Source organism: Fusarium musae, chromosome 4, assembly GCF_019915245.1.
Source record: "Fusarium musae strain F31 chromosome 4, whole genome shotgun sequence".
Lineage (NCBI taxonomy): Eukaryota > Fungi > Ascomycota > Sordariomycetes > Hypocreales > Nectriaceae > Fusarium > Fusarium musae.
This window is the reverse complement of record NC_058390.1, coordinates 785,356-810,094: the sequence shown is the minus strand read 5'-3', so window position 1 is coordinate 810,094 and position 24,739 is coordinate 785,356. Positions and strand designations below refer to the sequence as shown.

Here is a 24,739-nt window from a genome sequence, read left to right as displayed (position 1 = left end):
GCATTTCTTAGACGCGTTTCTTCCATTTACGCGTCTAATCATTTATTAAACCACTTCAACACTTCAACTTTGTACGGATACACATAGCGACAAATCAAAATGGCATCGCAACAAAACTCAGACTATGAACTCTTAACAGAGCATTTTGGGTACCCTCCAGTTGTAAGTTGATACTGGTAATATTACAATATCAAAAAACAAGCACTAACGCCTACAAGTCCCTCCTCGACGACATCATCAACACTGTCAATGTCCTCGCCGACCGTGCCCTCGATTCAGTCGAACGTCTTCTTCTCTCCATTCCTCCGCAATCATTAGGCTTCTCCAACAAACATGCCTCGAAAGACGGAACGCCAGCTCTACCGCCCGACGAGGCAGCCAAGCTAGAGATTGAACATGGCACACACCAGCTCGAGACTCTTCTCAACGCGTCCATCGACAAGAACTTTGATTTATTCGAGCTATACACGATGCGCAATATCCTAACTGTGCGACCAGATGATCAACCGTACATGCGTCTGGCGCACTACGAGGGCTTGGATTTCTCTGGGTCAGAAGGTTCGGATCGGCCAACGACAGAGTCTGTGACTGCGCTGCGAAGGAGGCTACATGCTAGCCAGCGACTGCACACAGCACTCGAGTCTGAGAGAGCCCGAAACGATGCGCTGCTTGGTAAATTGAGGTCTGTGCTGGGTGTTGTGCCTGGCAATGTAAAAGCAGAAGAGGGACAGGCTCAAGCACCAGACGGTTCAGCCTTTGGATTCCTGCGCGACAAAGCAAGTCTTGAGGCCGCTGGAGCCGATAAACCCATCGCGACGACAACCGAATTCACCCTCTCACAATTACAAGCCCTCCGCGCACTATCAACATCACTACGCACATTGCTTCCAGACCTTGGACCGACAGACGCAGACACCTCAATGGAGGATGCCTCGAGTAGCTCACGTACATGGAGACGCGAGCGTGTGGAATACGTCGAGGGTGCTTCGCGGAAATATCTCGAGTCAGCTAGAGGTCTGGAGCTGGGAGATCAGGGCGAGGTACGTGATGGTGAGTGGCAGGGAGAAGGACGCAAAATCACAAGAAGCGATGTTGAGGGGTTGGAGCAAGTGGCTGCTATGCTCGGGCAGAAGTCAACGACGGCAGACAAAGCTTCTGGTGATGGAGACCCGATGGATCAGTCATAAGTCGAGAACTGAATCTTTGATATGTCAACTTGAGTTGAATTTAAATGGCGTTGGGCGAACGAAGAAAACGGTCTATATCATAGTCTTGGCGATGAAAACTTTTGTCAATCAATATACAAAACAGATGCTTAAAGGCATGATCAGCACAGCATCTATTCAGCGAGGTATACACCTCTAGTACATGTCTAACCCTTGACTAGTGGTACAATCATCTCATCCCATCATCCCTCCTTGTTTTCTCTATTAACGCGCATACTGCCTCAACTTCTGGCTGTCTATTAAACCATTACTCTGAGCCAGAAACCAGAAATGATGTCTCCAGTATCTCTCATTCGCACTCTTGCTCTCCCTATCATGAAGCTTATACTTGAGAACAACATTCACGACTCTCTTGGCCGACTCCATGTCTTCATTTTCCAGAAGCGCTTGCATCAAATCCTTAAGACACGAGAGCGATGTGGCAGGGCGGCCAGCATCGGCGAGATCATCAAAGATAGACATGGCTTCTCGAACATCACCGCCGATGGCATGGGCGGTCATGACCCGCTCCCACAGGGTCTGGTCGCCGCTGGACACCTTTGTTAGATTGTTGTCCTTGAGCAGAGTGCGGATCTTGTTGATATCCGGAGGATCATGACGAAGCGCGCGCTCAACCAGAATAGTGATCATGTGAGGTGTTAGAACAGGACCAAAGCCATTGTCGCGCATATGTTGCTGCAGGGCAGCAACAACATCGTCGGAGCAGTTGGGAAGACCATCAAGAGCGTAAAGCATCTTGCCATATGTCTCGAGATTAGGCTTGAGTTCAGCTTGTTCAATATGATTGAAGACTTCTTTGATAGCAACAACTTGCTCCTCAGCACTGGCATCATCCATACGCCCAATAAGAGACTCGAGTAGAATGGTAAAGGTAGCAGAGTCAGGTTCGATGCCCTCCTTCTGCATAGACTGTAAGAGCTCGCCAAGGTTCTTGTGATGGCCCATGCGAATCGTCTCACGGATGATGATGTTGTAGGTGCGAGTGTTTGGAGCGAGACCCTGTCTTCCAGCCCACGCCAGCAGATCGTGTGCGGCCTTGGGGTCTGTATTTAACAGACTCTTGAAGGCAGCGTTAACGGCTTCGATAGTAGGCTCAACAGCTTGAGACTGTTTTCCTTTCTTAACTGCACGTTGCCAGTTTTCTACCATCTCCGCGAGTGCCTGTAGACCCTTGCGATGCTGACCGAGCTCAATAAGCGCCGACACACGCTCAGTCCAGATGACACTGTCGAGCTTCATGCCAGACTTGACAAGTTGATCCCATAATGCCTCGATCTTGCCAATATCCTTGCACATCTTCCATCCGTGCAACATGCTTGTATACGTTCTGACTGTTGGCTCGACGTCAAGCGAGCGCATTAGGTCCAGTGTCTCCTGAACTCTTGGATAACGACGAATTGCACACCACACAAAGATCCAAAAATCGAGGAATTCACGATCTTGAGCCAGCTGGGGCTTGATACTTGGGTTATCGCGCAAGGCCACCAACATGTTGTCCCAGACGGATCCAACGGCACTTTTGTTGCGTGCCCTATAAGCTGTTCGTAATTGCTTGTGAAAGCTGTTGACACTGGTTCGCGCCCCCGGATATGGACCCTGAGGTGAGGCTTTCACCCAGGCGTGAGATTCACCCATGATCATATCTGATGCAAGAGCCCATTGTTGCGTGACATACTCCTTGATTGTGGTCAGTTTCTCGGGGGAGAGTCTTGAGGTTTTTGATGCGATATTATCGATATCAGCCTGTTTGATTTTGTACTTGGATAGCACCGCTCGTACAAGTATTAGCAATGGCGACAACTGCGTCCTGTAGTCAGAGCCAGAATATCTGTTATCTGAAGTGATAGCGAGGGTAGCCAGTAGTGAAGGGATGACTTCAATGGCTTGTGGCGGTGGTAGTTGAAGGAACAAAGAGGCCAACGCTCGAGATGCCTGTGTCCCTGCTTGTGCCGGGGAGTCATCCCTGCTATACTCTGCATCCTTCAACACCTCTGTGACGCTGGGTAGTGCGAAGCGCGCCTCCTTATCGGCTTCACTGGGTCGCTTGAGCTGGGAGATATGCTGCCACATTTTGAGAATCTCCAGCCTTATTGCGGTGCGGCTATTGGACTCATTCTTGTGCTGTAAGAGCTTAGCACACATGTTGAGAATGAGATCGTTTCGTATGCGAAGGCTATAGTCCCCAAGCGCCCGGTACTTCTCAGCTATGTCGTAGCTGTTCTTGAATAGACCATTTTGAAACATGTGTTCACACTCACTGCTGAGCAGTTGGGTTACAGCTGTGTAGATAGTCTTAGGGATCTGGCCTTCAAGACCGACGATACTGGGCCAGATTTCATCGCGGAAGATGTTATAGCGCTCCTTGGGGTTGAATCCTCTGGACATGACTTCCTTGAGTCTTGCGCTGATTTCAATCTCAGTGACTACAGGCATAGGTCCATTGACAGCCTCGGTGCTTGGGGTGGCTTCATGATCGGCACGGCTCACGATTTCTTTGAAAAGTGCCAATGCAGGGTCCTGCTCTGATTTCTGTTTATGATTGAATGCATTTGCCCATGAAATCGGTCCATTGTGGGATTGTTTTGACTCTCTGCTGGTGTTGGCTGACTGTGAAGCTGTCCTTGTTCTGATCCTGGGTGTATCAGGAATATCAGCTGTGGTTGAATACGAAGCTGCAGCCCCAAGCCGCTTGGCTGAGGTCGGAACTGATCGCAACTGTGATGAGCATCTTGAACAGGCTGTCCGAGATGCGTACATGGCGTGAAGACCCCAGGAGGGTTTTGGTGGATGCAGTTGCAATATGTAGCTCAGTCAGTTGAGGGTCACTACCTATTTTCATCAAGTTGATGTTCTTGAAGGTGAGGAGCCAATCAAAATGCGTTTGTGCTTCCCACCTCGGTAAATTTCGGTGTGGCATATACCGGGTAAGTCCCTACCGAATGGAGAGATAAAACAACTTATTCGCTGGTATTTAGTGCTTACCGTCTATGTCGCTTCTGGGATTATAAAATTCAATAGTTCAAAGTTGCATCTTCATTTATACTTGTTCTCTAATAAATCAATACCTCGTTTCTATCCAGTTGCTTCAAGTTCATTGTCCCGGTCGAAGAGTAGCAGAAAACTCTCCATCAATCTCAACAATCTTCTCTACACTCTTCTTGTAGCCCTCTTCATTCTCAATCAACTCAATATACTCGGCTACTTTCGGAAACTCTGACTTCCAGGAGCCATTCTCAAAGCTTCCAAAGTTGTCGAGATCTTCTTTGGCAGCAATCAATGGGAAGCTCAAGAGAATATCCGCGGCAGTGAGTTGCGGTCCACAGATGTACTTGCCACCTGATGTAGCAAGGTGACCTTCAATCATCTTGAGATTAACGTGCACGTTGGGGAAGATGAAGGCCGAGAAGATGCGGTTGGCGAGGATTGCTGATATGGGGCGGATGAAGAAGGGAACCTGGGGAGACTTGAGGGCTGTATATCGAGTTAGTGTTGCTGATTGAGGCGGGAGGAGAGAGATAGCTGACATACCGCTGATAACGAGGGCCATGACCAGAGGAGGCATGAGAGTACCCTCACAATAGTGAAGATAGTACTGATATCTCATCCAAGCCTCAGTCTCGCCACCAATCTTGCCCTCCATACCTTCCTTCCATCGCTGAGGTACCAGCTTCTTACCCTCAGGCACGTTCTCCGCAAGATACTGAGTGATGAAGCCACTCTCAGCCAGGGTGATGGGCTCAGCGTCTTCAGCGGCGCCAGCAGGCTTGATCTGGATCACAGGCGACTTGCCCAGCGGGTGCACCTTTTGCAGCTCCGGGGGAGCCATCATAGTCTTCTTGTTGCGGTGGAAGATCTCAAGCTCATAGGGCAGATTGAGCTCCTGCAGCAGCCAGAGGATGCGCTGGGAGCGCGACTTCTCGAGCCTGAATTGGTTAGCATTTCAGTGACCAATGTCTAAATGAGACATACCAGAAGAGCTTGACGTGGGGTAGTTCGTTTGAAGCCATGATTAGGTGCTTAATTGTGAACGGTTTGAAACTGTGTATCAAGATGAATCAATCGACAATAATGGAAATCGAGTGAGTCTATGACAACTTCTCAAAACATCCGGAAGCCTCAAATTTATATGGCCGATTAGTCTCGGCCAAGGTTCCAAATATGGCCACCCTAAATACGATATGCGACCATGATGCATCACTTTTGGTTGGCTGGTCGATCTCGATCCATAAATAAAATAACAAAAAAGGACCGGGAGCATCACATGTGCCGAGTCCTCGGGTCGATCTATCTAGCAAGTATGTTTTCATTGATTTTGTCTTGCCTTTGTCTCATACAAACAAGAGCCCAGTTCCTGAGCCTCTAATCTAGGTAGTTACAATATTTCTTTCTCTCTATGCCACTCCCAAATGCTGCCGGTTGCCATGTGATGCGATGCCATTGGATGCGTTCCGTTCCTCTCCCTCCCCGAAACCCCTTCCACAAAAGCAAATATAGGAACCGAACGCCTTTTGCTCTAAGACTCCTTCAATCCATAGGCTTTGCGCCAAAATCAACACGCTGTGACCATCCCCAAGTCCGCTGTAAAAAAATCCATCGATATCCTTTTCTGGATGCTTTCCATATTCTTTCCTTTGCTTTGCAGCCAATTCACACATCAGACACCATTTTGATACGAGACGGATATCACTCCATAAGCAACTTATAACTTTTTCATCGTCGTCGAGACTTTGCTGCTGGGGCTGGCGCGTCGTTAACGGCCTCCCGCTTTCGTGTCTGCTTTCGAGATCTGGGAGGTGGCGGGGGGTCACTGTGTAAGTGTCCTAGTTCCTCCAGCGCGGTCGTGTTCTCCCACTGGAGACTGCGATAGTTGGGCACTTCCGGCGACTTGTCCCGGATGCGAGTGCTCATTCGCTTGTGATTCTCCTCTTTCTTCTCACCATCTTCCTCCTTGGACAGGTAGGCCTTGCGGCTCTCCATATGCTTGGCGATCTTGTCCTTGAAGCTCAAGAGCTCCTTTCGAAGCTTGAGTTCGTTGAAACCACGAGGGTCTAGCCATTTGATGAGCTCATCTACATGCGCCGGCTCCGAGATGTAACCCCACTGGTGTGCGTTGAAGACACTGGTGTTGGCCTCTTCCATAGCCTTTCGCTCAGGAACAGTCATGTTAAACTTTTCCTTGTACTCTTCCTGGAGCTCAGCAGGCAGGTCGATGTATCCTTCTCGCTCAAGCTCGTCAGGTCCTTGAACCCAGATCAGGCCGTTAGCGTAATCGGCTGATGCAGTCGAGCTATCAGGAAGCCCACCATACGGCATGCCATTTCGTTCAAACCAATAGTACCGGTTCCAGAAGCGATCCTTTCCGAGCACTCGGGTTCGTGGGCAGTCAGCCTCGCGCAGATCGTTTTCGATGACGGCAATCTCGTCCTCACACTTTTTGACGACTTCCTCTTTCTTCTGAATGTCCTTCAAGAGTTTGATGAACTGCTTTGATTGGGCTGGCGGCTTAGGCGTCTTGGCAACCTTGGCTGCCTTCTCTTTCTTGCGAACCTCTTCTTCCTCTTGCTTACGCTGCTTAGCCGTCTGAGGTCGTCGGCGCTTGCGAGCCGATGGGTCATCTTCCGTTTCTTCGCCGTCTCCCCCTCGTGAGATAATGGAATCTTCGGGATCAGCCATTTTCACGTCCCCATCCTCTTCCTTCGGCGGGGAAGGAGGCATGTTCTCTGGTAGGAGGATCTTTTTCTGCTCATTGAGTTGGCGTAGATCTTCAATGCTGCATAGATTGTTAGCATTCGCTGCCAGATGGGCAAGATTGGCTCTTGACTTACGCTTGCTTACGTTGCCGCTGCCATTCGATCCTCTCCTTGCGGTAGGTGGTCATGGTTTCGCTGCAATCTTCCATGTAGCCTCGCATGGCCTTGGTCTCAGTGGTCAGCATGCAGATTATCTGCAAAGCCTTGACCCGCTGGTTAACATCGAGTTGGGCGTATCGCTGCTTGACAGTTTCTTGAGTAGCGTCAACTCCAGCAGGCACAAGGAGGTGCAAGAGCTCCTCGCAGACCTCATGACGACGTTCGTTCTTTGATAACTGATGGAGAAGGCCAACCATGATTCGCTCCCATCCTCCGTTAGTAAAGTCTCGCTTTCGCAGGTGTTCGATCCAGTCGTAATCCTTGAGAAGTTGCTCGGCGCGATGCTTGGTCTCCTCCTCGCTTTCCTTCTCAGCGGCCGCGGCCTCGGCAGCCAAACGTTCTGCCTCCGCCTTAGCAAGACTGCTGCGGGTAGCTCGCCCCACTGGCCGAGCCTCGGGTTCAGGAGTTGGCAGAGCACTAGCATCCTCATCGCTGTCCTCGTCGCTATCTTCTTCGTCGACTTCGGGTAAAGTGATGCGAACCTTGCCACCATCGGCTTCAGAGTCCACCAGAATCTTCAATACTGAGCAATGGATCTCGTCAAGCAACTGAATCGGAACCTCCTCTGACGCAAAGCAGAGAGTCTCAACATAATCGTCAAATGTGAACGAGTCCAGCTTAAACACCTCGCAGTACACATTTAAGGTGTCCCAAGTCTCCAGCAATGGGCCAATCGATTCCATATCAATCTTGTCGCAATACTCACTCTGCGGCATGTCGTCGTTTTCAACCTTTACAGGTGGGTTTCTGCAAAGGAATTTGAGCGGTGGACGTTTGCGATCATCTCGGGGCTCAAGCTGCAAATCTTCGATGGGATATTTCGGGGGAGGAGGAGGTGGGGGAGGAGGCGGCGTAGGTTCACGCTGGATTGGTGTCTGGATTCCATAGTCCGAAGGAGAGCTGAATGGGTTGCTGCCATGAACAGGCATATTAAGAGGCCACTTGAGACCTTTTGAACCAGATCCCGGCTGACCAGGCTTCGCCTTACTCTTGGGAGCCGGCTTGAGTTCCGGCAGACGTACTGGACCAGAATGAAGTGCAGAAGTCAGATCATGACCGTTGGTGTCATGGCTGAGGTGGGCTCGCTTCTGGGCCTGCAGCTGTTTACGCTCCATGACCTTTGTGTCATACCGAAGGTGAGGAGGAACACGAGTATCGATATGATACTGGCTCGCATAGTCATGCTTAACTAACCACGGTGCCCCATTCCATGCGTCGCGAGTGACAGTCTTCTTGATGAAAGATCGAAGCATCGCCTTGGTGAAGATACCCCGGTCGCGACAGATGTGTTCATCGGTTACAATCGTGTCCTGTTCTGTGTCCTTGAGATCCACCAGATAGCGAGTTGTAGGTAAAGAGTGAGTTCCATCAGGAAGAGCACGGGGACCAAAAGTTGTCTTGTCGCGGACCAGTCCATGAGCGCGATCGCCTCCCTTCATGGTCACTGTGACCTCTTCACCAGGGTAATAGTCATGCTTGAACTCGTCGTAGATTTGATCAACGAGGTTATCCAGGCGAGAAACGGTCTGAAACTGCACCTTACGCAGTATAGGGCCTTTCAACGCCTCGGGAAATGAAGCTTCGACTTCTTTGCCACCAGCAAGCTAAGCCAATTGTTAGCCGTTGAACAATAAATCAAAGTTTGCAAAACAAACCTCGCTCTTCAGAGCTTCAAAGAAAGTTAGACCGGAATGGCCTGTAATCTGATCATTAAAGCGACGCTGCAGGATGGGTAAGCAAGGGACGTCAAGGTGTAAACCAGATATCATAGCTAACCTGTTTATAGAAATCCATTCTAAGAATTGTGTAAGTAAGGTGTAATATTGGACTCAGGTGATACATGGCACTTACCGATCAAGATAGTCCTCATATGAGGTAAAGATCTCCCCTGTTTGAGGAATGTGCCAAACCTATTTCTGTTCAGCTATTGCAAAAAAAATCTATAGCTATGTTAAGTTAGCCGTACCTCAGTATTCTCATCTTCAATTTCCTGTGCCGGCAAGAAGCGGACCGGTTTACGTTTGAAGAGGACCTGGTGATACTCGTTTAGCAAAGGCGAAGTGGCCAAGAGGCAAGCAAGAGAAGCGCGTACCATGATCAAGTAATCGAGGCGCAAGCGGCCGAGTCGGATGTGCAATAGAAACCACCTGCAAGGCTAAGGTATAGCCTGCCCCCACTAACAAGATTGAAGGTTGAAAGCGATGCTATATTGCAGCATGAGCACGAGGGTGATTGTGGTGGAAGACGCGACGTTGAAGAACGGTGCTAAGGTGAAATTTGGGGTCGCTTCGTTTTGCGTGGGCGGATCGAGGAGAACGCGGGCGCGCAGGTGGGAAATAGAAACCGGGGGTGGGCTCCTCGAGAGACGGAGTCCGGAGTTGAACGACTTACACGCTCGCTCGCACGTAGCGGAGAGCGAAGAAGCAAGGTATAAGACGCGGAAAAGATGATATACGATATATCTCTTGCAATGCGCAGACGCTGTCGAGGCAGAGACAAGTTGCGGGCGTGACTAGAGTGAGGAGAATGATGTAGGAAGAAAAGAAGATCTAAAGAAGGAAAAGAAGCGGGCTACAAGTACGCGACCTGGGCTGGCGGGAGGGAGTTTAACGGGCAGGGCAGGTCAGGTCCCGGTAGTACGGTGGGTCACTGGGAGCTGAGAGATACCCGGGCCGCCACTAAGATATGGGCCATAATTCAGTAACTTGCAAGTACAGGTACTTGGAGTCAATGCCGCCCCGTCCCTGAGGTACCCTCCACGGCTGGCACATTAATAGGTAGGGTCCGATCCAATGCTTTGATGAAGAATGCGGCTGCAGATACCCGAGGATGAGACTAACACGGTACTAAAAGTGAGAGAAGTGATATATCAAGAAGTGTATATATGATATATTACTACATACAATTTACTTGTGTACTGTCTATTATATTGTATCCATGCTTTGTTGGTGTCTACATCCTAAGCGCGTCAAAACGTCTTGTCATGTTGTCCCAGCTTTTTTTTTAGTTTAGCTCCTCATGGATCCGTTCCATCCTCTCCACCTCCAACCCCTGTCGGCCCGTGGCCCTCCTCCTCCTCGTCTAAGATCCATCATTCAACTTTGCCCGCCTATAAAACAAGCCTAACTCAACTTTTTGCCCACGTTCTTGGACTCTTTATAATCCTCACGTCACTCTGCACCCAGAAAACAAGGTTTCGGAAACAACTAATGCAGGCTCGGGAAGTTATGCTCAATATAGCTTAATCTTGGAATTCTCCTGGAGATACTCCAGACCGTCATCTCGGGACGCCAAGTAAGCTCCTGATACCACAATCACTCACGATAATCACCAGCAAATCGCATTTCAGAGTCAAAGAGCCTCTGGATATTATACTCTGTCAATATATTGAACTTATATTTAGACTGCCTGGAATTAACAGAGCATCATGACATAGAAGAAGAGCCTCTCCGGTCTCTCCGTCAAACGCGCTGTGTAAGTCATATTGGAATTATAAACAGCCCTACCACTTCACAAATACCCCCAAACGAGCCCCAGTAGTCAGACATAATATACTTAGACCACATATAATGTCTTTGCACTTTTAGGCACTGGTAAAGGAGCCATTATGTCACAGCCAGAGCTGGAGCCACCGCCTCCTCCAGAACCATCACCTAGCTTTGTGCTCTATGAAGCTCCACAATTGGTATCGCATGCTATCTCACACTTGTCTGCCACTGCTTCCGCATGCACGAGTATAAAAAGCACAATAGAATGAAAAACAATCGTGAATAGGCCATAAGAAGCCAGCTAGACCGATTGTGCCCCTGGATAGATTCAGGGTCTTCTGAAGCACAGGTCTGGCAGTGTTTATTCCTGCTGCCAGATTGTCAATAAAATGATTAGATTTGCTCGAAGAACATCATGTGAGAGTCAGTGTTTTTAGAAAAGATATGAAATCTACTGGGTATCTAACATCAACACTTCATGCTGTGAAATACACAACCATATATCCCAACCAACTTCCAACCACGCCAATCGCAGTATACGAGCTCGTAAACATCAACGGAAGGAATTCATAGCTCTTGCCAAATATGATCTGGTGTAGGAGTGAGCAGTATAAGATGAGTGGGATGCTCACGGCAATGTAAAGTGTACTGAACCGATCTAAGAGGAAGATCCTGGGCTTGTTGGAAGCAGGTGCAAGACGATCAAACGCCATCAGGAAGACAACAAGCCAGGTGATAGTATAGAGTGTCTTGATAGGAAATTCTGCCGGCGTGAATAGCAGGGGGAAGAGTGATACATGACCGGCAACAGCCAGCGGCCGGAAGGCTCCGAGATGACGTCTGTCTCGAAGGGCGATAAGACTAAAGGGGATGATGACAAGAAGAATGGCCTTTTCATGAACATGCCAGCCAAAGAGAAAAGAGGCATAGCCACATAGGGTGACAGCACCGATGAACGTCTCCCAGGTTGGTTGAGAGAACAGCTTGATCAAAGGGAGGACCTGGAAGAACAGTGTAAGAACGAAACATGTTCTTGGGCTGATTTCAGGCAAAACGGCAAAAGCTGTATCTCCAACTAAGCCACGAGTGACACTCTGCAATGCGTTCTTGTCAACAGTCCAGCCAACACGTGGAGCAACTATAGAATGTTAGACCAATGGCTGAGGTAGCTGTAGCTGTTCTGAATCAAGGTGGAACTTACTGTGAATCAAGATTCGGTCCGCAAAAGAGTAAAGAGCCCAGACATTAGGCGCCCAGTAAGCGTGACATAAGCCACGAGAGAAAGGGAATAGTCGGCTCAGCAGCTGAGGAATCTGATTCATAGCTGCAAATGGTCCAAAAGCAGCTCCAAAGATGGTTCCAATACCCAAACCCAGCTTGATCGAATTCAAGAATCGGATTCGGAAGATGGATTTAGACGACAGGCAATATGCTCGGAGGAGATATACGAAATAAGCTGGCGCCAAGTACAAGTAAATGTGCTTGAAGCATAGGAGGGCAGCAAAGATGAGCCCACTGGTTAGCAGCTCATTCTTGTCGCGAGCAAGAACAAGAGACATGACAAGAATTCCGTACATGAAGCCATTGTACTGGAAGTGGATATGGTCAATAATGAGAAGTCCGGGAGAAAGGATGATAGATAGAGCAGCGACCTGAGCGGCGCGACGGGACTTGAGAGGCGCATTGTCGATAAAGGTCTGAAGGGCCCAGACCAGCACAAGCTCTGTAATGATAACAGAAGTTCGTTGAAAGTAAACGGTTTGCCAGCTCTCGTAATCGAGGTTGTAGACTTTGACCATGAGGGGATCAATCAGACGGGCGACGTGTGCGAGGATCCATTCGAAGTAGGCGAAGAAGGGGGGATAATCCAGGGTCCATTCCGACGTCTTTTCGAAGTACCACTTCTCCAGGGGAAGACTGTTGGTGATGGCGAGCCAATTGCGATGGACTTCAAAGTCGGTCGATTTGCTTTTGGGTGGGTGGTGAGCGACGGCACGCGACGGATATGATGGAACGAGACTCACTATGCGGGGAACAGGAGGATTTTGAAGGCGGCAGCGACAAGCGCGGTCTGCGCAAGTGTTGGGTAATGTTCGCTCATGATGCGCGGTCACTAATTGTGTTGTCGCGGAGCTGGAGATGGCCTCATGACCTTGTTGCTGTGGGATTAGTTGAAGTAGACCTTGATACAAGTCATGACGAGAAGGAGATTGGCTCGTGTTCTTTTTTTGGGCATGAGGTGGTTGTTCAAGCATGTCCCCACTAAAACACCCTAGCATTGAATGAGTTGACAACTAAGAAACCGGTACAATAGAGCTTCAAACAGCCCATTTCACCATTGGGTTGACAGAATCTATTGGATAGATACTTATATGACGAATCTGATGTTAGATTAAGACTTTCAGGCCGTTAAAGCAACCAGGAACCCTCCTAGACATGTCCAATCTGGGGTCCAGCTACCTATGGAGTTACTTACAGGGGTATAGCTTTGACTCTACTCTGGCCATAGGTGTCAAAGTCTGAGTAACAAAAACAACTCCCAAACTGTCCATTTTTGCTTTACCTATTATTCAATTCAATTATATCACACAATCTCAAAACACTTAGAAAGGGGTTCACCGTATTCTCCTTGAAGCTACCGACGGCCCGAGCTCTTTTCGCCAGCTTCCATCTCTTTAGGTAGGTAGCTAACAAATCCACCAATGATGCTCTTTACTGGGCATCATCAAGCCACGCTGCTCCAGTTAACTTAGGTTGCGCCACAAAACCCTTTTCAAGGCTGAGTTGAATAATCGCATGTGGCTTCATCAAGCCAATGCCTGTTGCCCGTGAGACTCTTCCTTCTCCCTCGTTGTGCTTTAGTATGGACTGATAGATTCTTTGTTCTCTTGTTATCTTAATTCTTCTGTTACATGCCTCGTTATTGTGTCTTTCAGAGCTCCATGGTTGATTCTTTATCGTTGGTCTATAGTGAACCCCCGCTCTAAACTCCAACCACCAAGTACGTACGGTATACGCTTGTTCCAGGGGCTGCATAGTGCAAAGTGTCCTTAGACCTCAGCCTTGCATCCACCAACTCGGCTCATTTCATTCAACTTCCCGAGCTCGTTTTTTTCCGTGACCCGATCTTGGGAAAAAGGAGAGTGAGTCCGTCCTTGTGCAGGTGTCTTGTCTTGTCTTGTCTAGTCTTTGTCTTGTCTGCGGTTGGAATATTGTTCTATCCTTGTTCTTATTTCGTCTTTTGGTCCCCATCTGCATCCATCTTTACGCTGCTATGAGGGTCTCTTTCTCTTTGGCTGCGCTGCTGGCAGCAAGCCTGTCACAGGCTCAGTATCTCATCAGTGAACTCAGTTTTGGTCATGCTGGAAGGTTTGTTCTACCTTTTTGTACTTTTGTGGTACTGCACTCACTATCCAGGGATCCAACGTTGCTAACCCATGCTGCGTCTATAGGATAAGCCCACCCGAAGCTCGTGGACAGATCCCCAACTTTGCTGTCCAAGGCAACCCCAACACGCCCGAGGTTCTCTCAAACCGAATTATCTTGACACCTCTTGCTCCTGGTAACCAACGAGGTGCCGTCTGGGGCCAGCAGCCTTTACTTCGCAACCAATGGATCGCCGATGTTGACTTCCGAGCCAACGGTCCTGATCGTGGCCGTGGTAACCTCAACATCTGGCTTGTTCGCAACGGTCCTGCTACGATCGGCTCTGGAAGCATCTACACTGTCGGAAAGTTCGACGGTTTGGCTCTGGTTATCGATACTTCTGGTGGTTCCGGCGGTATGGTTCGAGGTTTCTTGAACGATGGAAACACCGATTACTCGAGACAAAGCAATGTCGATGAGCTCTCGTTCGGCCACTGCCCTTACAACTACCGCAATCTCGGCCGACCTTCGCAGGTCAAGCTTCGACAGACCGCCAGGACATTCCGTGTTGAGTTGGATGGTAACCTGTGCTTCGAGTCAGACAAGTTCAGCATTCCCACAGGCTATCAGTTTGGTGTCACTGCTGCTACCCCTGATAACCCTGATTCTTTTGAGGTCTTCAAGATGGTTGTCATGGCTGATAACAGCGACAGTGGTTCTGTTCGTGACCCTCCTAAGCAGAACCAAAACCAAAACCAAAACCAAAACCAAAACCAGGGCCAGAATCAGAATCAGAATCAGAACCAGCGTGTTCCACCCGTCAGGGACACCTCCAACAGTAACAACAAGCGAAACGACGGCGAGTACGCAGATGAAGATCCCGATATTTTCCAGACTTCCAAGGCTCAGTTCATGGATCTGCATAACCGCCTCCAGAACACAAACCACCAGCTCGCCTCCCTGCAGCGCACCTCCTCACGCCATCAGCAGCAGGACGAGAAGCGCCACGAGGACTTGACTACCCTGATTGGCCAGCTCCGTGCTGATATGCGTAAGCTCGACGATATCACTGCTCTGCACAGCCGTGTCTTGGAGCTCGAGAAGGATATCCAGGGTCTCCGAAAGGAACTCAACCGCAAGCTGCAGTCCACCGAGCGTACCTTCAAGGACACGCTTTCTGACCACCATAACTCTTTGTCAGAGACCGTCATGGCCAAGACTCCTGGCCACCGCTTCCTTATCTTTGTTTTCCTTGGAACACAGGGTCTTCTCGTTGCGGCTTATGTAGTTTACAAGAAACGACGCTCATCCATGCCCAAGAAGTACCTGTAAACTCATGAAGAAAGGCTAAAAAGAGGGGGATCACGGATTCAAGGGAGAAGTTGTATTTGGATAGTGAGGTTTGACTTCACGTCTTGTTCCTTGGTATTGGTTGCAGTGCTTTGTAAATTAGATGCATGAGCCGTGTGTACATGGGAGAGTTTTTATGTTAGCAAAAGAAATGAGTATGATGATTAGAAAAAATCATAAATCAATATTGCAAATCTGAAAGACTATGTATCCAGGACTCATTCTCATCACTTGGACCATATACTCATGCCATTAGACCACTCCCAGACCACCTATAACTAACTATCCACGCATTCAAACACTAAACATTTCAGACTCGCTCGCCTTGCTCGCCGATAGTTTCATAACCAAATGCAGGCATTCATATCGTCATCAAATCTTCTCAAAGCTGCCGTTGATCACATCAAGCATCTCGTCGCCCTTGGGGGCAGCAGAGGTCAAGTTCTCATAGCCACCGGGTGTGACGAGGATGTCATCTTCGATGCGAACACCACCAACTGGATAGTATGTCTCGAGAAGGTCTTTGTTAATGAACTTGGCATGTGACGGGTTGTTCAGGAAGTATCCCTCAATAAAAGGACGGCAGAAGTAGCTTCGATAAATTAGCTCATGGACTTCAATTTCGAAGGAGGTATAGTACTCACATTCCTGGCTCAATTGTCACAATCATATTGGGTTGAAGAGCCTGTCTTGGCTTTGTGGGCGGGGAAGACGAAGCCATACGATGCATGGCCACCAAAGCCGTAGCAGTTACCATCTCACGCTTACCACCTTCGACGTGGAAGTTATCTCTCATCAAGAGACGCTCATAGCCAGTGACATCATGGACCTCAAGACCAACATGATGGCCGAGACCGTGGGGGAAGAAAGCAGCGACAGTTCCCGCCTTTTGAATCTCCTCAAAGTTGCCCTTCAGAAGACCCAACTTGCGCAGGCCTTGGAGAGCCACATCGCTGGCATGAAGCTGAAGTTCGTAGTAAACAGTGCCGGGTCGAACACGTGCTAAGCACTCTTCCTGCATGCGCTGCACAATAGAATAGATAGCAGAGGCTTCCTTAGAAAAGGAACCACTGACAGGGAGAGTACGGGTGATGTCGCTGGCGTAACATTGGTACTCACAACCAGCATCGACAACGATCAGTTGCTTGCCCTCAAGAGGCTGGTTGTTGGCTCCGTAATGTAGAATCGAAGCATTGACACCAGCGCCAGCAATAATAGGATAGGCCTGGGCGTGAGCACCACGTGAAGTACAGGCGGCAAGGAGAACCGCCTCGACATCTTGCTCATTGCGCATAGTAAGGAGACGTTCAGCCACAGCACGATGAGCAGCGGCAGAGATACGTGAAGCGCGACGGATGAGTGCAACTTCATATTCCGTCTTGATTACACGGGCCTCATCCATGGCAGGTCGCAGCTTGGAGCAGTTGATCTGAGTCTGTCCACGTGGTCGATCAGTTAACTTAGGAGCCTGATCAGAATGAAGGACGTAGAGAGTCTTCTCAGGACGAAGTTGGCCATGAAGGAATTTGGACAGCTGAGCAGTATATCGAACATCATCGACGTCGTATTTGCGCATAGCCTCTGCTGCGTCAGGAGTTGGACCATGATACAAGACCTGTCGCGGCTCAGCGTAAGGGATCCAGAGGGTGAGACGATCCATGGCGATTTCGTAAGTAACGGCACAGTCGGGAAAGTCAACGCCAGTCATGTAGTAGAAGCTGTATTTTTATTAGTAAATCTTCTTCATAGGGACTGTGTAGCATACTATCTGCGTTGCTTGAAAGGAGGCGACTGGTCTGAGTCCTCATAGAGGCGTGTAGGCTCGCCGGGAAGATAGATGAGTCCATCAGTAACGCCGAGCTCTTTGACGACCTTACGCGCATGTAGTTTTGCTTCACGGTATGTCAGTAGTCGTTGGTTCTCAAGACAGAGCTTCTTGGAACATACCGGGATACTTGTTACCACTGCTGCTTTTACCGCCGCAGTCATCGTCACTCTTCTTCACCTCAACACATCTACCACGAAACCCCAGTCAGTGATCTGAGCATTACACCACATCAATAAGGGCATAGGAGTCCAAGACCAACTCACAGCGCGTCAAATTCATCCTCAAGCACAAACTCGTAGCTCATTGACCTTCTTTCACGTGCTTGAGGCCTCTGCTCCCCGCAGACGGGCTTCGGCGGCGTTATCGGCGGTGCCATCTGCGTGCACTATAAATACAGTACAGTACAGTACAGCCTTGTTGATTCGTACGCAGGATCGAACGAGCGTGTTAAAATAGGGCCGAACGGACAAAGAGAGTTGCTCAAGATTCTGTGTTGTTTATTGAGAAGAGAGAGAAGCTTCAAGTTTCATGTGATAACACATACACTAAAGCCAGGTACTAAGGCAAGCTACAGTTGCAGTTAAGGTACAGTTGGAGTTACAGTATCAGTCAGCCACAGTCTCCCCCGTATCGCTTCCTTGGGGTGCTCATCGGGAGTGGCCACAGCGTATCGTAACCTCCCGATAACGCCCTTATAAGCCTTCTAAGCCCAACTGCACTAATTCATCCATTTCATGACGCAACCAGATCCAATAATGAGACGCTTTTAGTCCGCCGCCGTGGATTTGTTGAGGACTCCGTAGATTAGATTGCGGGACGATCCGATCTTGTATCCGCAAATATTTGCTTCAGTGGCTGATAGATCTCGTATCTCCGAGCCAAGCAATATATAAAGGGCACATATGATACTCAAGTCAACCACTTTCAGTGTTTCATATGCATGGTGGCAAGTCTCATTACAATTGGATGAATGTATACTCAAAGCTGAATTCATTGCAGTGCTAACAAGTAGTCTTCTTTTCCGTGATCCTACACCTTTCATTCAGCTTCCCTCCCTCATCTGTTCACACCCACTTCATCTTCGTCTTCAACCTCAACAGACAATCCAATGTTTATCCAAATGTACACCAGTTCAAGCCGCCGTCTATGTGCATTGGCCATATCTAAAAACGCGATCATTCCTTTGCCATACTCTTCAACCGTGGTATCCTAGCCCCTTTAACAGTCCAAACACTCCGTTCCAAATCAAAATCGCTTCTCCCATGAAATAAAAATCAAGATGAAAATCACTAGCCGACGCCTCGCGCGCTTTCCGTCCTCCCGTATCATGAGTGGGTATCAAATGGAGCGACCGTTACATTCCTTGGAATCCTCCTCTTCCAGAGCCAAAGAAGCCTCCCCAATCCGCCTGCATGCCCTGTTCCGTAAACATTTGTTGTATTTGCCTTTCTTGATGCCGTTGTGCGTGCGCTCGTCGGTTTGACATGGCGTGCCCCTGATGAATCGCGTGCGTTTGTGACACTGGCCGCCGTTGTTGCATCATCGGTTGACCGGGCTGCATTCCCATTATGGCTGATGGATTGGCAAACATAGGTTGGTGGCCTGGTGCACTCATCATGGGCTGACCCTGCTGGTGCATCATGTAGGGCGGTGGTTGTCCGAAGATCTGGCTTTCCACATCGTCGAAAGTTCCAGTCAAGAAGAGTTGCATATCTTGGTTCTGGTCTCCCATAGTGGTGGGCTGGTCTGTCTTACCCGGGAATCCCAATTCCATCATAGGTTGGTTTGGATAGGCAAAAGGATCCTCGGACGGGAACATGAGCGAGTCGAGTTTGTTGACGGGGTTGTGCATACCCATTTGCTGCCCTGTGTATGGATAGCGCTGAGTACTTGTCGCTGCGCTGCTGGTCGACTCTGGGGTGCTTCGCTGCAAATCGGGAGGCATGAAATCACCAAAATTGGCTGAGAAAGTGTTATCTTGGAAGGCTGTCATGCCTCCTCCGGGCAGATCCATTGTTCCTTGGGACAAGGTCGTAGGATACGAGCTTGTTGACATCTGACTTGCACGAGTGAAATCTGTCGTTCCTATGGAGGACATGCTTGCGGGAATTGGAGTGTGATGAGACGAAACAGAAGAAGGCCGTCCTGTAGGGGCGGGTCTCTTCTTTGAAGGGGCTTGTCGTATCGCTCCAGCATCCAATTGCTCTGGTAATTGATCGAATAAAGCCTGTTTCAACAACGTCAGTAAAATCACTCGAGTTCGATCTTTTGGGCCATACCTTGAGGGCACTGGTAACTCGTTCGGCGGACATGCTCTTCTCTGCCAGGGCTGCAATCATTTGTCTTCCAGCTCGAGCATCTGCTAAAACCTCGTCAGAACCAGGTTTCTCAGGGTTTTCTGTAGCATAGAACACAAGGGATAGGACGGCAAAGAACTCAGTGTACAGCATGAACCAGTACGGTCCACTGAGAACCCGCTGTTTGCGGATTTCCAATCCAATGTGCACAATGTTACGAGAGACGCTGATGGCCGCGGCTGCGCAAGCATATGATAGCTCATCGACCTTGCCTCCTTGACTCAAACGAGGAGAGACGTAGTGCAAGAAGGGTCGGTATAGCACCAGTTGGACATGTGCATAGGCAAATCTCAACAAATGACGGATTCTGTCACCTTGGTTAGTAATGCCCTATAACATCTTCAAATACATCATTGCCGCACTTACCGAACGGTCTCAATTGGCCCCTCACCGCTTGGGCGCCAATGCTGGGGTAGCCTTTCAAACCAGGAATGAAGCTCAGCTTCAATTTCCTTGATGCGGCCATAACTAATTAGATAGGTTGAGGCAGGTTTGTTCTCTTTTGTAACGGTCTGGCCCAATCCCTTCGTTGGATAGACGTATTTCGTGACCTTTGCCAAAATTTCCATGAGCTCTGAATGAGCGTTGAACGCTTGGAAGAAAGATGGTGATCCAGGCGGTGGTCGCAAAATTCCAGTGTGTGTAATAAACTCGTCATCAACTTCCAAGGGGAATGGCTGATCGATATCGTCCACGTTAAGGAGGAGAGGAAAGCCAAGTAATGTAGAAACATAAATATCCATTTGTCGGACCACGTAGAACACACGTTTCCGGACTTCCTGCTCAATGGGATCGATTTTTTCATGCTGCAAATGTCGATGAAGGCCTATTCGGAGTGACGAGCGCAGTGCAATACCAACGAAAGAATAGCAGCTGCTGAGATTCGAGGTTGCTTGGAGGAAAAGAATAATAAATAGAAGAGCTTGTAGTGAAATGAGGTCGCGGCAATCGGTGACGTCGTGTAGCACTGATCGCGCAGCATTGTAGTATTTGAGACCCTCTTCCGTCGCATCTTGATAGGGCATGCTTCCTGGGTCGTTATCGTCGAGATTGTTGTACATACACCCAAGAGACATGACGGAGAATAATAGTCCAAGATATTGTGTTTCATCCTTGGTTAGATTGTCCAGTGGTCGTTCGTAGATCTTGTCCATTTGCTCGTAGAAAGTGGGAACGTGAAGGATTCGAACGAGACATGTCGCGCAGCTGAGGGAATAATAGCACAGCTTCCGGGCAACGTCCTTTGGCGGGAGTTCTGGGTAGCTTGAAACTGCTGAGAAGGGTGTTCCGACTGATGATAATGAGGGCGACTCCAGACCAGCCGGTCGTTCGGCACGAGGCAGAAACGGCGCTTTCGAAGACGAGCCAAGCAGTCCTCGGAAATGATCCTTCATACGTTTCAAGAACACAGCGCCGGAGGAGTTGCCGTGAAATTCCAAACTTCCCTTCTCGTCGATATCAAGTTGGCCGACGGAATCGATCATTGAAGTCAGATGGGCTTCATTATGCTCAGGCTGGGGTGGTGGAGGAGGCTGTCGAGCCTTGGAGGCTTGGGCACGAGCATTTTCGCGATTGCGGAATTCCTGCTGAATTGCTGGATCAAGATTCGGGTCGGCCAGGTCGACATCGGGCATAAATTTGTGAAGTAGAGACTCGGCGCGTTGTAGTCGACTTTCCAAGGCTTCGATGTACTGTGGGGCCGGGTTTCTTCTCCTGTTTGAAGGTTTATCGTACGTGCATTCTGCATGTAACGGTCAGCCACCGCGTCGTTTTCCAATATGAGGGTTAAAGTGTATAAGAACAAGCGATTGAGCGATAAATCAGATAGAAGCCGCGTACCATAACTATAGACAGAGCAGTGCGTGCATGGTTGTTTGCCGTCACACTTAATCTTCTTCCGTCGGCATTCATCGCATGCGCGCGTGACTCGTCGTCGCTTCTGAATCGGTTGGGATGACGCGCCGGGTTGTGGGTTGCCGTCTTCGTCAAGATCATTGTCGGACTTGATGCTCGCTGATGGCGACGGAGCATCATCGTGCCAGTCGTGAGCCGACTGGCCAGCGTCGTTGTCACCGACGTCCGGAGGCATGTCGAACTTGATTGAATTAGCAAAGGACCATGGAGTTAACTACTCGACATTGGTGACTTGAGGGGATAAGGCGATCGGGGTATGAAATTTGGAGTGTCTTGGCAAAGGCTAGGGCCCCATCGCCGATTGAACTCGCAGATGGGACGGTTTCCTTGTAAGGATACAGCGCAACAGACAATGTTGATGTGAATGCCAGGTAGAGAAGAGGAGGTGAGTTCGGGGGGACAACGCTGAGTCGCCAAGGAACAACGGGGAGAGCCGACGGGCGGGTGATTGATGTTGCAGGTTTTCACTCACCAGTTAATAGGCCTCTTGGCCACGGTGAAAAGGAAATAACGAGCAGGTTATTATTGTGAGAGGAAAACGAGAAAGGAAATGTCGTCGTCGTTGTCGCCGCCGCCGTGCGGCAGAACTGGGAATTGATTGAAGCGGGCAGTCGAGAAGAGTCGAAGAGAGTAAAAGGGACTACAGAGTGAATGAATTGCAGATGCAGTTGTTGCAGGGTCGCAAGCGTAAGTTGTGAGGCAAGTGGTAGCCCATATCCCAATCGCCCCCAAGACTCACGGCCTAGGCCATCAGCGTTCAAGAAAATTCAGTTAAAGTTCCCGCGAAGAAAATGGCAGGGTCAAGAATAGAAATAGAAGAGTAAGGTAGGTAGGTATCCAAGACTGAAATGAGATGGTGATGATGGGGGGAGCGTCCTGGTAGAGAGTCTGAGACTGAGAGTGAGTGCTGCCCTGGTTCTGGCGCTGGCGCTGGTGTTGGGCAATAGACGGGGGATAGCCTGTCGTAGCAAGTACCGTTCCGTAGCGTGCTGCACTGCACTGACTTGACTTGGACTTGACGGAACCTAACTGAACTGAACTGGGTATGGACTGGGCCAGAAGGGACTAAACTGTTCCAAGTCAAAGAGAAAGGGATGAGTAGGTAGTTGTAGCGGGCGGGTTTCGCGACCGAGGCGGGTACAGATGAATCGGTTTGGTTTGGCTTGAGCAACAACAGGAGAGTAACAAGCCCAGTACAAGCAACAATACTACAGCAGCTCACGACAACAGGTACAGACAGTAGTTAGGTAACCTACGAACGAAACGGGGGTGAGCGAACGAGAGCGAACGAGAGAGGGGAGAACAACGAAAGAGGTGGAGATGCTAGAGACGGTAACTCGAACGGGCTCTCCAAAAGGACCTGAGTCTCAGACTCTCAGTCCAGTCTGAGTCTGAACCTGCCCGGGCCTGGGCTGGCCTTTTGGGGCTTTGGATCGGGGTCCTTCCATGAGCGGAGCCAATTACAACGGTACTTGATACCGTATTATCAGCACGGTACAGTCTGGTCACTCGGTCTTTCGCGCTCATGTCTTCATCTTAGGTGACTAGTGAGAGGATGCAGATACGATAGGTGAGGCCACCTTTGAGGGTAATATTCAGGTCTCCAAAGAGACGGTGGCAGATGCTAAGATTCTACCAAGACCCACGGCTGGCAAACAAGAGTTGCCAAAGGGATGATGAGACACAAAGGCTGGGTGATTCTGGTGCCAAGCGATACCAAGGCACAAAACATGTCGAGCCAAGAGTTGAAGCCAAGTAAAATCAAACACCAGTGGATGAATGAGTGGCATGGGCAACTTGGGGAGCAGCCCAGCACGAGACACGCAATGTCATTTCGACGGATTTCCAATGGCCCAAGAATGACTGTCGCCGTGAAACCGCTGCACTCTAAGCGACGAGTATGAAAAGGAAGAACGGCAATTGGAGAGATTGCGGACGCGTCAAGAGACTGAAAGCTTGATGTTTTCAATACGACCTAGAGCAAGGGATATTGAGTTAAGGTTGCGGGTGTAACAGCCGTGAAATAACCCGTACGGCTAGGCCAGCCAAGAAACAGAAAGCAAGAGAGGTTATTCAGCCATTCTCAAAATAAAATAAAATAAAAATACGAATATTAATCTCTGTCGCCATCAACTCACGATGTCGGGTTGAGGAACCTCATTTTGGTGCATCACACATTGCGGCGTTGCGCAATTCTGCCAAGGGAAATGACCGAGAGGGAAGGGTTCAAGGAAAAGACGGCTTCTGAAATGTCGCACTGTCCTCTAAAAGTCCTTTTGTAGGTTACTGCAGGGGGGATCGGCCTTCAAGTTTACCAGGGCAGGGAGGCGAGGTGACATTGGATCCAGAGTATACCTTTTAGACAGGTACCGGTTTTTTGAGTTGCTCACTGTCACTGCACTGACTTACAAAAGAACCCCCTCCGTCTTGAGATAACTACCTACTACAGTATCTCCATATCTCCATGCCTCATCTGTTGTGTTGTGTTGTGTTGTGCTGTGGGCTTCCATGAGAAACCACGCGCGCAACGTCGATAGTGTCCCATTGCGTCGGTGAATAGTTACAGAAGCTCGTTGTGATGCTGCTCATCAACACTTGGCCAGATTCTCTGGAGACTATCACCTGGCGCATTGCCCAAGTGAGTCAGGTCCATGCCCCCAAATAGACTATCACATCGTAAAACGCGTCGGCGGCTGGTCTACCGGGGCTTTCCTTCGACGGTGCTTCTTCTCATCAAACAAGAAGGAATTGGAAACACGAATAACACATTGTAGTACCAACTCGTGCGCAGCTACAGCAGGATCACGGCTATGACGGGACGGCGACCTCTAGAAAAGAGAAGGCATCTCCACTGCTCAGGGCCCTGCAAGTGGACGGATACATCCATCAACCCCAAAGCCGCGCGGCCGCAAAATAAACTCGCAGTCAGTCTCAGGGACAGACCCCCTTTGCATTTTTGGGACCAACCGGCCGCTCAGCGCCGTCGTATGCGCAAGCACAAGCTGTTGCACCGGCGGATTCAAGATGGCCAGCGTCACTTTTCTTCAATGGATGCCGTTGATTGAAGCATTGAAATGAGACCCGATACAACTTTCAGGGACCACGGGCTGTTGGCTGCTGTAGGCAGAGTGTAGACAACCACTACGCCATTGATTACGGTCTGGTACCGTTCCAACGCCTCGAGTCGCGAGTATCACTACCAGTACCCAGAAGTAATTTTAAGCACCCGCTAATTGGGAGTGGAAGACACTCACTAACTTGCTAGGGGTAATGAATGAACCGCCCAAAAAAACGCAAAACG

The 24,739-nt window shown here is 49.4% G+C and overlaps 8 protein-coding genes across 8 annotated transcripts; 2 read left to right on the top strand and 6 right to left on the bottom strand.

The window, feature by feature from the left end:
- Window positions 1-99: 99 nt before the first annotated feature.
- J7337_005198 (uncharacterized protein) lies at window positions 100-1,187 on the top strand (the record flags this gene model as incomplete). Its single annotated transcript, XM_044822880.1, has 2 exons — window positions 100-162; window positions 219-1,187. 2 exons carry the CDS (start codon window positions 100-102, stop codon window positions 1,185-1,187), a joined length of 1,032 nt encoding a protein of 343 aa, XP_044681371.1.
- Window positions 1,188-1,430: 243 nt separating this feature from the next.
- Window positions 1,431-3,954, bottom strand: J7337_005197 (uncharacterized protein; the record flags this gene model as incomplete). The annotated part of the gene is made up of 2 exons (XM_044822879.1): window positions 1,431-3,755; window positions 3,895-3,954. 2 exons carry the CDS (start codon window positions 3,952-3,954, stop codon window positions 1,431-1,433), a joined length of 2,385 nt encoding a protein of 794 aa, XP_044681370.1.
- A 363-nt stretch (window positions 3,955-4,317) lies between these two features.
- J7337_005196 (uncharacterized protein) lies at window positions 4,318-5,233 on the bottom strand (the record flags this gene model as incomplete). Its single annotated transcript, XM_044822878.1, has 3 exons — window positions 4,318-4,697; window positions 4,755-5,149; window positions 5,196-5,233. The coding sequence occupies 3 exons, from the start codon at window positions 5,231-5,233 to the stop codon at window positions 4,318-4,320; spliced, it is 813 nt and encodes a 270-aa protein (XP_044681369.1).
- A 703-nt stretch (window positions 5,234-5,936) lies between these two features.
- Window positions 5,937-9,230, bottom strand: J7337_005195 (uncharacterized protein; the record flags this gene model as incomplete). The annotated part of the gene is made up of 7 exons (XM_044822877.1): window positions 5,937-6,996; window positions 7,052-8,739; window positions 8,791-8,856; window positions 8,912-8,930; window positions 8,987-9,045; window positions 9,102-9,167; window positions 9,228-9,230. The coding sequence occupies 7 exons, from the start codon at window positions 9,228-9,230 to the stop codon at window positions 5,937-5,939; spliced, it is 2,961 nt and encodes a 986-aa protein (XP_044681368.1).
- Window positions 9,231-11,099: 1,869 nt separating this feature from the next.
- Window positions 11,100-12,724, bottom strand: ALG8 (glycosyl transferase; the record flags this gene model as incomplete). The annotated part of the gene is made up of 3 exons (XM_044822876.1): window positions 11,100-11,761; window positions 11,825-12,591; window positions 12,648-12,724. 3 exons carry the CDS (start codon window positions 12,722-12,724, stop codon window positions 11,100-11,102), a joined length of 1,506 nt encoding a protein of 501 aa, XP_044681367.1.
- Window positions 12,725-13,897: 1,173 nt separating this feature from the next.
- J7337_005193 (uncharacterized protein) lies at window positions 13,898-15,321 on the top strand (the record flags this gene model as incomplete). The annotated part of the gene is made up of 2 exons (XM_044822875.1): window positions 13,898-13,992; window positions 14,076-15,321. 2 exons carry the CDS (start codon window positions 13,898-13,900, stop codon window positions 15,319-15,321), a joined length of 1,341 nt encoding a protein of 446 aa, XP_044681366.1.
- Window positions 15,322-15,711: 390 nt separating this feature from the next.
- J7337_005192 (uncharacterized protein) lies at window positions 15,712-17,328 on the bottom strand (the record flags this gene model as incomplete). Its single annotated transcript, XM_044822874.1, has 3 exons — window positions 15,712-15,931; window positions 15,984-17,057; window positions 17,105-17,328. 3 exons carry the CDS (start codon window positions 17,326-17,328, stop codon window positions 15,712-15,714), a joined length of 1,518 nt encoding a protein of 505 aa, XP_044681365.1.
- Window positions 17,329-18,521: 1,193 nt separating this feature from the next.
- J7337_005191 (uncharacterized protein) lies at window positions 18,522-21,613 on the bottom strand (the record flags this gene model as incomplete). Its single annotated transcript, XM_044822873.1, has 4 exons — window positions 18,522-19,394; window positions 19,447-19,831; window positions 19,891-21,237; window positions 21,411-21,613. 4 exons carry the CDS (start codon window positions 21,611-21,613, stop codon window positions 18,522-18,524), a joined length of 2,808 nt encoding a protein of 935 aa, XP_044681364.1.
- Between the last annotated feature and the right edge of the window lie 3,126 nt (window positions 21,614-24,739).